At 36.4% G+C, this 13,408-nt stretch overlaps 1 protein-coding gene across 10 annotated transcripts in view; it reads left to right on the top strand.

Moving 5' to 3' along the window:
- The window catches only part of ptprt (protein tyrosine phosphatase receptor type T), a 238,621-nt gene that overhangs the window by 142,414 nt on the left and 82,799 nt on the right, over nucleotides 1–13,408 (top strand). For all 10 annotated transcript variants that reach the window (XM_084425071.1, XM_084425070.1, XM_084425064.1 and 7 more), the window contains exons 10-12: nucleotides 4,896–5,097; nucleotides 6,764–6,866; nucleotides 8,977–9,250. In XM_084425071.1, coding sequence (XP_084281197.1) covers nucleotides 4,896–5,097; nucleotides 6,764–6,866; nucleotides 8,977–9,250 — 579 coding nt within the window. The remainder of the gene's footprint in view (nucleotides 1–4,895; nucleotides 5,098–6,763; nucleotides 6,867–8,976; nucleotides 9,251–13,408) is intronic.

The following is a 13,408-nucleotide window of genomic DNA, read 5'->3' as shown; positions in this document are numbered from 1 at the left end:
TGATGGACAGGGATATTGACACTCTCTGCGGCTACTGTTATTTATGCAGAAACTTGAGTGTACCATATCTATCTAACCATGTTTTTTGCACCATTGTAGTATAGTTTAACATTGTATTTTAAGTTATACTGAACTAACAAAAATTGACCATTGTATTATACCCTTTACATGAAGCATCATGTAAATATTATGGATTATGAATATTCATCAACAAAAATGTAACGAAATGTACCATGGTATTATACCATGACTTTTTGCACTACTTAGTACTATCATGGTATTTTAGACATCTAGCACCATGATATTCTTATAAGTACAATGGAGTACCATTTAAAAAACATGGTACAGTAATTTCAGTAATGTTGTATATTTCAAAGTACCATAGTATTACCATCAGAGACCATAAATGTACATTGTACTTCTTTGTAAGGGTCATGATACCATGGTAATTCATGATCATGATTGCATAGTATTCTTAGAATGTACACTGCTGTTCAAAAGTTTAGCGTCAGCAAAACAAGGTAATGCTTTTATTCAGCAAGCAGGCTATGTGACAATAAATACATTTATAATACAAATGCTGTTCTGTTGAACATGCTATTTATCAAAAAAAAAAGAACAAAAAAAAGTGGTTTGCACAAAAAAAAAAAAAAAAAAAAAATCAGTTTTCAACTTTAATAATAATCAGAAATGTTTCTCTGACCAGCATATTAGAATTATTTCTGAAGGATGTGACACTGAAGACTGCAGTAATGATGCTGAAAATTAAGCTTTGCATCACAGGAATGAATTGTATTTTAAAATATATTTAAATAGAAAAAAAACTGTTAGATATTTTTATATATATACTGTATTTCACAATATTACTGTTTTTACTGCATATTTGATCAAAGAAATTCAGCCTTGCTAAGCATGAGATTAATTTCAAAAACGAAAAAAATCACACTGATTTCAAACTTTTGAATGTTAGTGTAAATACTATAGTATCTAAAAATTATAATTCAGTGCCATGGTATTATTATTTGACATCGATGTGCCACGGTACCACCATAGTAGTCTTTTGTAAGTAAAAAATCTCCACCCTCCTCACGTCATGGTGTTGTTTTCATTTCCATCAATAAACGGTTGAGTTGCAAGCACTCGAGTTAAGAGAAGCAGTAACCCCTAGCTCTCTAGAGCAGATAAACCCGGTTAATGGGCTCACGGTCCTGCATGTGTGGTCTACAGACAGCTGGAGGAAGGTCTAAATCTGGGTTAATGTTGAGAGTGCCGGTTTTATTTACCATTTGTCGTGTATCATGAGACAGTGAGATTTAAGTGCTCTTGTTTTGTCCGACACAGCAGACATTAGTGTATCATTGCTAGTAGTCGGCAGGGAAGAAGGACGTACCCGGTTGATGCAGTGAGCTGTAGTTACTGGGTTTGTCAGGTTTATGGCATCTTTGAAAGATATTCAGAGTTTTAGTAGCATATTGTGCATGCTTGTTTCTGAGTCATATATGGAATGTAATGTGTACTTATTACTTTTAGGATCACAAAGTCTATAGACATTTTCCACTAATTTCTCTACGATTGTTGTACACTTTTTTTGGTTACAAGAACGCTGCACCGCTATTTGAATGATTCGTCTGTTATCATTGTTTAAAGCAGTGATGAAATTGCAGAGATTCACTGGGGGACTTGGGGACATATTACATTTTTTGAACCATAGATGCAGAAAATTCCACTTTATTTGTGTATGAAATTTGCATAGTTTGTGGAATCTATTTGGCAGATAAAATATGGAAATTCTCTAAATTTTGAACTGGAACTCTGTCTGACTGTTACTACTATTATATTACTAGTGTTTGTATGGTGCTGTATTTTCTTCAACACTTTTTTGATTTAATATTTTATGCATGCAGAATTGAGTGCAATATTATTTTCTACACCAAATGTTGTGTAACCTAGTTACTTTCTGGCATCCCAAACCCTCAAAACTTACAAAATACTAAATATTCTGTTCTCAGCATGTCTGTTTACCAATTATAAATCTCAAGAGATGACTAGCTTCAACGAGGCTCCTGCCGATGAATTACTAACCAATCCAGCTTGGGTTTTTAGTTTTGCATTTCACGTTTCTGCTTGTATAACTCTTGCTAACAGTTGCCGATTTGCCTACTTTTCTCATAAATGTCTGATAAGGAACGAGTTATATAGGCAGCAACTCAGAAGACTTGAGACAACAGCATGTATATGCTCTACACAGCATGGTATACATAAAACACATTTTTTTTTAAACGAATAATGGTTATAATACTCAAATAATTTAGTAATTATTTATTGAGCTTTGCATTTTGCATCACAATGCATTTAACCAAAACAAGGTACCTTAAGAGGCAGCGTACTTAACTTTTTTGTTGCAAGTGCACATGATGCCTTAAAAGGCAGCTCACTATGTTTTGGAACAACATTTCTCTCTTTTTTTCTCTTATTGCTGAAGCAAAGTAGCCATAAATCCAATATCTCCCACAAACAGGGCTGTTTTCTTCACATTCCCATCTCCGCTGCCTTACTGAACTGGGAAATGAACCCTTTTCAAATCAGCTGTGGTCAATTAAACTCAAGCGGCTCTTTTAACAGAGAGCCACAGTGCGTTCAGTAGTGCATTAGGCCACTTTTAGCAGTCTGTCGCGTGGCATCAAATGCCCCCTGGCCAACACTTCCTGTCTCCCCTGACAACAGAGTCTGAAAAGAGAGAGGGAGGACAGGCGAGAACAAGAGATAGATCCCCCATCCTCACCTATTCATTTCATACTTTCAGTCTTCTACAGGATTGATCATCACTTGTGTTTTTTCCCCATCAGGACATTTAAGTGATGACCGAGTAATTGGAGGCCTATTGATCTCCATGCTGACCTTAGATCTCTTATGTTTTTTTTGTGTGTTTTTTTTTCTCCATTTAGTGACTGGAATATAATACTGGACAATTTTTCTATCTAATCTCAGTTTACAGCCGAATTATCCAGCTGCTTGTATATTACATGAACAATACCCTTCAGCCAACTCACGGTTTCTTTTTCATTGGGCTGTGAAGAACAATACGACCCGCTGTTGGCTTGAGTATATTAACACCGAACAAGGGCACAAATTTACACTGGAGCTATGCTAAAGGCAATAGATAGTATTTTAAAAACACCTTTAATAAAAAGCCTGCCATCAATCACTAATGCCCTTTCATTTACAGGAAAACCTGTGAAAGTATCTAACTGACCGCTTCAACTTTTTAAAAGTTTTTCTCAACTGAGAGATATGTCAGAAATGTTGTCTGTGGCAAGATAGGGCTACATTTAAGAGCAAAAATAAGAATGGGATGATGTCTTTTGAATTGAGCATGCTGTTTATAACGTTGAGAGAGGGAAATACCTGTCCAAACAGGCATGAAGAGGGTTTAAACATTTCAGTTCACATGTACAGTCAATTGTCAGCTGTAAAAGCAACATTCAGGCTGTAATTCTCTATTAAGACTGATTTATAATCCATAATCCAACATGTAAACTTGTGTTTGGCAGTATATTACATTGGGCTGCTCCGCCACACCTCAGTGGCACTGTGTGATTTACTGACCGAACATTAAACATGATAGCATATTAAATCAAAACTATGCCACTGGAAAGCATAAAAATGTGATACTAGTTTGAAAAGGAAAACCTATATTTGGAGACTGTTACTGCATGTCTTATATATTTTAAATACACACACTTTATATAGTGGTAGTGTATATTCCAGGGGTGTCAAGCTCAAAAAAAAAAAAACCCAGCATGTCGATGTCATATTATTTTTAATTTCAGAATCACTAGAATGACAAGTCGTCTTATTTTGATGTCTGAAAAATTTCATCATTGCGTCTTTCTCTCATGTTTGTGTCTGTACGTGTGTGTGGATTTTCTGGAGTGATATTTGGTTTGAATGTGCAGATTTGCTTCTCCTGACTCTCTTTTTTGCCTGTGGTCAGTGAGCAGTCACGAGCGTGTGTGTGTGTGTGTGTGTGTGTGTGTGTGTGTGTGTGTGTGTGTGTGTGTGTGTGTGTGTGTGAGAGTGTTTAGAGGGCATTCTGAATCACTCCACTATGCATGAAAAGCTTTTAGGCAGCAGGCCTGCCAGGCACCCAGCTGTCAATTTATTTGATTTGAATTGTGGAATGGAGTTATGAAGTGTGAAACGTCAGGGCTAAAATGTTTTGATTACCCATATACACTGTGACCATCAATTTCCATCAGCCTCCTCTGAGATATGACGAATGCGCGTCTTAGCATGACAATGGTTATCTGTAACCTAGTTTAGTAATTGTTTTGGGGCATGTTAATTCTTTGCTGGATATTGTTTTCCAACATATACATGTTTGAAGCATATCCACGTAAAAGTGTTTTAATAAGCAGCTTGTATTTACAGCACAGTGCACTGAATGTGCTTGTTATTCATTGTAAGCAGATGTTATTCATTGTATTTGGGATGCATTTCTAGTCACTGAAATTCTCTCAAATATTTGGAGAGAAAATAAGTGCAGAAAAGCCAAAATAACTGAAAGAGATCCAGCAAAAAAAAAAAAAAAAAATCAGTGCTAAATTTCTCTCCGTGTTTCAAAAGGTTGATGTTATTAAGAAAAATGCTTAAAGGAAAAATTCATCCAAAAATGAAATCTCTGTTATTTGCTCAGCCTCATGTTGCTCCAAACCCGTATGACTTTCTCTCTTCACTGATACAAATGTACAAAAGGACATAATGGTAAACAAACTATGTCATAATTGTCATTTCTTAGTATAATACATTTGAATGCATGCTTTTGTCTCCACTGCATCTCCAAGACTCTTGATGAAGTGATTGTGATAATCGAATGGACTCGTCTCTTTCATTAGATCACCTATAAGGCTCTTGGCTCCCTGGACCCCAGTGCAGATTTGACAACACAACGTGGCCGGGTCTTCAAACTCCAAAATGAGACCCATCATCTCTTCGTTGGGTTATATCCTGGCACCACATACTACTTTACGTTGAAAGCCAGCACGAACAAAGGCTTCGGCCCACCCGTGACCAGCCGTATAGCCACCAAGATCGCAGGTGAGGGTTTCAGGCAAGGGTTCAGCTCAGATTGTTGGGTATTTTCCAACAGTGAAGTGATAATTATACACAATTATGGTAAAACAGACCCTCAGGTTCCATTTTAATTGAGTTAATGTGACAGACATTTGTTCTTCATGGATATAGAGCGTTCATGTCGGACAGACTGATGATAATGTATGAAATTATTTCAGAGAACATGAACTGATTGGGTTAAATAAGCTTCATTTGATTGCTTACCTAATTATCACTTGCATTGCTAAAATTTGCATAATTAGTTCTGTCATTTTGACTTTTTCCTGTATCTTAAAGAAGCTTTGCTGGAGCGAAAATCTCATTAGCGTGTTGTGTTATTGGAATGAATATCGTTGGAATACAGTTAATGTAAAGTGAACGGAATAATGAGAACATGAATCGTAAACAACATCCTCCACAAGTTCAGCCCAATTTCTGTGGCCCGCGGCTGTCAGTTCGTTCCGTTTCATAATGACGTGGCATTTGTGCAGCACGCCAGACACCATTTATTAAAACCGTATTGTTCACTGAATCTAAACACTGTAATGAGAGAGTGACATTTTCAGTATGATTACATAGTAATGACCTCTGAGTAAGGCTTCCGAACGGTATGCTTTCTAATAGGAGTAAATACTGTGAAATGAATGTTTTTACAAAAGCATGAATATTAATTATACATAATATTAAAACATAGTGGGTTTGAATGGCAGCTGAGTTCAGGCTTCAAAACAAGCTACACTCATACAGACACAGACAACAACTTCGACATATTTCTTAGTTTGTAAAAACAGTCAAGAAGTTGTACAGTACTTACAGTGGAGCATTCATGCAGTAGTGACCAAAAGTCATGTCTGGAAGGGGTATTTGTCTTTTTATGACACTGTAAGTTTGATTAAACCATCAAAATATGAGGAATTTTTTTTATATAGATTTTTTTTTTCATATTTCAAATATGAAGGAAGAAAAAAACTAAACTTGGTCATGGTATTTGTCTAAAAATATTAGTTTTTAAAGCTACAGGTTTTATTTTAATATGCAATGCAAATGCATAGAGAAACAAAAAGCTCACAGGAAAGAGCATACATTGACTACAACATAATCAGATATTAATATTTTATTGGTTTTCTCTTATTCTTGCATATGTTCATAATTTCTTTGTTTGACAGCCCGGCCCAAAATTATATCACACAATTTGGCAGGTGTCACTGTGTTATCACAAATAAAGCAATTTACTTTTACAATACAATTTTTTATATATATATTTTTTTTATATATTATTACATAATAATTTCGATTTTTTTTTTTTTATATTATTACATAATTTAGATTAGAATATAATATTTGAATAAAGCGTGAAGATGTCTCATTTCCTAGGATGGATATCACTTTTGGCCACTACTGTATACTACACTACCAAATATTGGTCATTTTATACATGCAAATACACTTAATTCATGCTTGTGTTACATAGACCGAAAATAAGGGCTTTTTAGACAAAAAGTGCTTTTTATAAAAGTTTTTAGACATCTTTTTCTCTTCCATTTGTCCTTGTCACTTGAGATGAGGTTTTCTGAGCTATACAGTATGTGCTTTCTTTATATCCTTTCTTTCTTTATAGTCCTTGTCCTTTAACATAATTCTGTGTCTGCAGCTCCATCCATGCCTGAATATGAGACCGACTCTCCTCTCAATGAGACAGACACGACAATCACCGTCCTCTTAAAACCCGCCCAATCACGAGGGGCTCCTGTCAGGTGAGTTTGCCTCTCATCATGCCACTGGCCAGTCCAATCTATTATGTTTATTTGTTTTACATTGATTGATAGTGTGTGCAATTAACACATTGTCTTAGAAAGTACTTGTCAATTGTGGTCTTTTGACACTTTCATTCAAATGTGAATATAGAGAGGACAGGATATGATGAGTGAATTTAAAATCGTAATTTGCTGCTAATTAATGAACGAGATAGGAGCCTGAAAGTTGGTCCAAACATCAGCTGTAGAGCTGTAGATTCTCATTGACATGCTTAAAAAAAACACAAAAAAAAAACCTTTACGAATTATTTTTAAATCTGCAGACAGATGCGAAACACACACAAGAATACACTAAATTACCCATGACCCCTCTCTCCGATCATCAAAGAGGGGTCCAGCACGTAGTCTGAAAGAAGAAGTGCATTACTGTTGATTCACTCGGGGTCCTGAGGGTTTTTAAATGCAGTCATTCAAATAAGCATCATTTGTATGCTAAGCCTTCGAGGGGATCCTGGTCCATTTGGCTGTGTTTTGGCACACAAACAGAGTCTTTCTCTGTGTGGAAATTCAGTCTGTGAATGTGCAACAGATTTAGGCAAATTCTCGAAATTGCAAGTCGCCACTAACTTGGAAGAACTGCACAGTTGATGTGCAATGGGAGTTCATCAGTAATTATGACAATTATTTGATTGCATGCACTATTCTGAGTTGTTATTATTATATTATATTATATTATATTATATTATATTATATTATATTATATTATATTATATTATATTATATTATATTATATTATATTTTTACAATTGTTATTCATTTTTGTAAATTTATATTTATATATTTAAGGGTGAAACAAAAACCTAAAAAACTGATGCATGTTTAATAATAAGCAAGTGGGGAAATAATTTTGCCACTGTTACGGATGTTTTTCCATTGTTAGTGTGCTCTATAAAGCATATGACCCTGGCAATCCATAAGCGTCTTTATGAAAAATCCGCAACTGAAAATTGTTTATAATTACAGAAGCTTTCGACCGAGGTTACAGCGGACACACAACACACGACATCCAGCGTGCACTTAAAGCCATTAGTTTGAAATGGAGATCCTGTGTATTTAAAAGAGAAAAGCAGGCAGGCCTCTTTGGTCATGGGAAATTATCCCTTATGAAAGATGCCAGATTAGAGGCTAGGATAATTTGCCACATCTTTTCGGCGAAACAGACATTTCCCTAATTGCACATAATTGGGAAGTATGTTCTTGGCGTAAGACCACATAATTGCAAACAAGTACTATTAGCACAGGGAGCTCAAAAAATGTCCTTATCTATTCACCGTGTTCTGAAACACACACATCATGCCTCTCTCCAATCCCTCCCCATGATGAGCACTTTCAAAAAGCCCCATGCACACCTCCCCTCCAGCTAATTACCGTAGTAGAGATTTCCCTCTGCTGGCACTCTACCGCATCGCCTGCCTCATAGTTTTCTCTCATGAGGAGAAGCTGTGTATTTTTGGATCTCATGCAGGTTTTTTTTTTTTTTTTAAGAGAGTTCAATAGAGGTGTTTAGCAGCTAGTTGTTAGCGTTTGAGAATTCTTGATGGTTTACAGGGCCTTCTGTGATTCTTATAAAGCTACGGGAAGAGAAGTTGTTGATGGTTTTAATGACTTGTTAAATTGGACACAACTGCCTCTCTCTTTTTTTTGCATGTGTCATCACTAGCTGAAGATATTTCCCAAATCAAGAGGCGGCAAACAGATGCTTAAAGAAATATGAAATCAAAATGGACACTTTTTACTTTTCATAATGTAATGCTGCTGGTCTTATTGTGCACAATTCATCAGTGCATGTTATTCTTAAGACGAAGGGTAGTTTTTATAATTCCCAATGCATTGAATCAAGTCTTGTCCTACTGATTTCTCATTGAATGTCTTGTTTCACATTAAATGTCTTGTGAACAGGTTTCATGTTTTACGTAAAAAAAAAAAAAATTAAAAAAAAAAAAAAATTAAATTGAGCCTCTTCATTAATATTCTTGAGAAACTACAATAATGACATATTAGGTCCTTGTTTTGATATTTAGTTCATCAATGCAACTTATTTTTTCTCTAGTGCTTATCAAGTGGTGGTTCAAGAGGAACGGAAGAAGAAAGTTCGCCGAGCCGCTGATGTGCTGGAGTGTTTCTCCATTCCTGTTAGTTTCAGAAATGCCTCCATCTTGGATTCACCTCACTATTTCGCTGCTGAACTTCCCCCTGTTAGCCTTGCTGTGGTACAGCCCTTTACTATAGGAGATAACAAGACTTATAATGGCTACTGGAACGCACCGCTGTCACCAGCCAAAAGCTACAGCATTTACTTTCAGGCCCTGAGCAAAGCCAATGGGGTGAGTATTTCATTTACTGCTTAATTCATTTACCAGTTCATTGTTCTTGATAAATGTTGACGCTTGAGTATTGATTTGGAAATCTCATGAATCCTGGCTGGGTCATATTTCACCCCAGAATGAAAAATAATGAAACGATAAATTATATTTTAAAAATGAAACTTCTTTGCAATGTCATTATCTTCATGGCAGTCAAGCATATTTCCCCCCCAGTTCTCATCATGGTAAAAAGTCTAGTAGAACATGGCCTATATGTATAATATATATATATATATATATATATATATATATATATATATATATATATATATATTTCACACATTAGCATTTAGCAGGTATAATGCGCTCTGTAAAGGCTCTGCTTGGGCCTGCTGCATTGCACTGCGTTTTGAAGTATGTGGTTCCCGATTTGATTGGATTTGATTCAATTCGATCTCTCAGTCTCAGGCGGCTGGAGAAAAGCACTCAAAAACAACCTCAGACCGTGACCCAGATAATTTGATTGGAGATTCATGCATAAAATATGGATTTAGGTTGGTAGTTCAGATTTGTTTTCAACTTACCTTGTTCCAAGTGTGTTCGAGAAACGCTTGGTGTAAATGTGTGCCATTTGAAAAAAAAATGTCCTATTCCACGGCGCAAAGTAACAGATAAATTCACAATACAATTCGGTGGTTAGATTACCTGTCATATTGATAGCTATTCAAACCGGCTTGATCTAGCAGTTGTCATTAGTAGATTCATTTATTGACTTGATGCATTTGGTGCATAAATGATATTTAAGCATAAAAACAGAAAACAATATCACTGCTTTATAAAGTGTCCCCAAAATGTTTTGGGACAATAAAGCATCACTTAATAATGTCTGAATAATATGATTACACTGGATAACACAATATCACACCAAGTGAACGTTTCAAGTCTTGTTTTAAACTGTAAAAAATAAAGCTGTAAATATCCAAAGATTATTGGAGTTTGTTTTTAAAGAAAATACTATTTTAGTCTTTCTCTATCAACATTTGTTCAGTGTATCCCAATATATCTAAACATTCAGAGATGTTTAAGTGTCACTTAGGTGTCCAAATACATGTAGGGGCCACTGTAAAAGTTACTTCATAAAACCAGAACATCGTTTCTAATGAGTAATACAATAATGAACGATCTTTGCTCTATAATGTCAGCGTGAGCAGGGAACTGTAGTCCACATTAAATTTGCTAGTCATCATTAATACTTTCCATAGAGGCGAAATGCCAGCATGACTTTTAAAGGCCTTTTCATTTGCTTAAAGATGAAGTATGTAATTTTGGGGTTGTTAAAATACTTTTTCTTATCTCTGTTCAAGCCAATCATAGGCTGCTTCCTCCTCATCTTCAGTTCGACCTTTAAAGACAAAAATACTGTGGTTTCTTGATCTCTCAGTGTAGCAGCAGTCCATAAACGATGCCATCTCAGAGCGCCGCTGCCCACAGAGCTTCTCCTGGCACTGCTAATAGCACCAGGTCGCTTTCGATAAACTTTATCACATCAGTCTTGCCAGAGATGGCGAGAGGGGGAGGGACAGTCAGGGGAATAGTGGTCTCAAACTGTTCTAAGCTAAATTAGGATTCCTCCACTTGCTTTTGTCCCTCCGGTGTGTTTGTGAACAGGACCACAGACACTCGGGCTAAAAGAGCAAGTAATTGCCGCTGCAGGCGTCTTTTGTTCTGAAAGAGGGATACGGAGTTGTGAAGAGGCACTCAGTCGTTTAAGTGGCTGAACTCACACTAGACAGAGATTGAAACAGACACATGCAGCTTTTAACAAAATGGAACCTGCAAAGAACGTCCTGTCTTCGGTGTGTGGCGGGTGACAGGATAAGTTTGTGGCACTTTGTTTCCACTGGCGTGTCGCTCTAATAGGAACAAACACTCTAGAGGAAAACAGCTTGCATTTAAAAGCCACGACCTGTCAAAGGGGAAATCACTGATTGTTGGAGTGTGGCAGCTATTATTAAAAAAATAACCAAGCAAACAAAGTGTTTAATGGTCAAGTGTTAAATGGTCAGTTGACATGTCACATAAATTAAGAAATATTTAAGAAATATTTATTTAGCTGCACTATTTCTAAATCAAATTTTGAAACTTTTTTCATTTGAAGTACAAGATGCTCTTTAGAATTTAAATTATAATAATAAAAATTATAATAGGAATAATAAAATGAAGATGATTATTATTCATTTTTTTTGGTTTATTGGTAGGTTTTTATTTTATTTTAATATTTATTGATTTATTTTAAAACCCTATGAACTGTCCAAATTGTGTGCCTTGTTGCCTACTATCCAATAGGTTTGCATTTAGAGTTTTCATTTGCTCAATGTGGAATGGAGATTGTGGTTTTTAGCATCTTTGTTAGCACGCCCGCCTCCATGCCGGAGATGGAGGTTCGAATCCCGCTTGGAGCTGGTCAAGTAGGACCGGTTACATTGGTGGCGTGACCCGGATGGGAGGGAGGTTTATGGTGGTTAGCAAGCTAGTAAAAGCTGTGCAAGTAAACCTCACTCCTCTAGCCTCAAGAGGCGCATTAGCGCGTTAGCTCGCCCGCCTCCCATGCCGGAGACGCCGGTTCGAATCCTGCTCGAAGCGGATTGAGTAGGACTGGTTACAAGTGCAGTGAAATATTTAGCTGTATTCATATATTCATGAAAATGATTAATTGCTTCTTAATTGAATAAATGAAATAGCCTTAATCAAGGGTTAATTAGTATATCACCCTCTTCCTGTTGTTCTGTACAGTTCATCAGCGGCTGATAGTATTTGGATGGAGACAAAACATTTCTCTCTTACGGCGGTTGGGAGTGTTTTTGAAGCATCTCGTGCTTGTTTCACACGTTTTTTTAAGAATCTCTTGCTGTTTCTTTCTTCATTTACACCTAACACTGCACTCAGCTGTCATGCTTTCCTTTGTTATTTATGAAAAACAGAGTGCTCTGTATTAATGGAAAGACTATAGACAGCAAAAGCAACTCGTGCCATTGTTTTTTGTTTTGTTTTTAAGTTTCTTTTGCCTAATCCTCTTGGTAATACATTTCACCAGACTGGAGGTGCTACTCTCGAAAGCAACAGCTCCTGAAATGGTAGCGCCGCTGTCTCAAATACCTCCAGACGACTGGCTGATGACACTTTCCTTTTGTCATTTTGTACTGCACGTTTCTTTTATTCATTCTCACTGGAGCGTTGTTCCTCCCGAGCCCCTAATGTGTAGATGATTGCCTCAGGAGGTTGTTGTAATCATTCATACCCATGTTCATAATTCATAATTATAAGCATCCATTTCAAAATCTGTTCAAAATACTGCAGAAACTGGATGAACTCAGCTTAAATTATGATATCGTTAGCCTCATAGCATAATTGCCTAAGTCCTATTTTAGGAGGCAATTATGCTATGAGGCTAACGATATACTTTAATTTGTGATTTTGTTATCTCTCTTTTGTTCGTCTTCTAGGAAGTGATTTTTTTGATTGTGCAACATGCAACAGTCGATTATGACAAAAATAGAAAACAACTAGATATTTACTTTTATTCAAAATAAAAACAAATAGTGCTTGCTCGTGCAGAACTCATCGTCCCAAGGTCTTGTGGGTGGTTACCAGGGTGTTGCTATGTGGTTGCTAGAGTGTTCTGGGTGGTTATTAGATAGTTGCTTACTGGCCCAAGTCAAAAGAGTTTAAGTCTCGCTGACATTCTTGTCCCAAGATATAGTTGCTAATGGTGTGAATGGCTGTATCATTGCTATGGCATTGTTGGTGATTGTTAGTGAGTTCTGGGTGGTTGCTTTTTGGTTTTGGGGGAAATTAATAGTTTGTCTATAGCGTATACAGTTTGCAATTTATTGGCCCAAATTTTGCAGAAAACAATGTATTTTCACTTGTTTACCATGGATAGATATGTGTTCCTGGGTTCCAGCAGTAGCTGTTGTCATCAGAAGAGAATTGTGGCCAGCGTGTCAAGAAAACTGCTGTAATGACTAACTAATCCATAACATGCTTCAGAATTGAGTGAGTGACCAACTAGAAAAACTTATTGACTGTAAATCTGCTGTCATGTGGATTAGCTCTAGTAGGCATGGCAAAAAGCTGGACAGTGACATGAAATCCATATTCTTCAGCTTCTCAAGCTAA

This window comes from Rutilus rutilus (assembly GCF_951802725.1).
Source record: "Rutilus rutilus genome assembly, chromosome: 12".
Taxonomy (NCBI): domain Eukaryota; kingdom Metazoa; phylum Chordata; class Actinopteri; order Cypriniformes; family Leuciscidae; genus Rutilus; species Rutilus rutilus.
The sequence above is the reverse complement of the archived record's forward strand: the minus strand, read 5'-3'. Positions and strand labels throughout refer to the sequence as shown.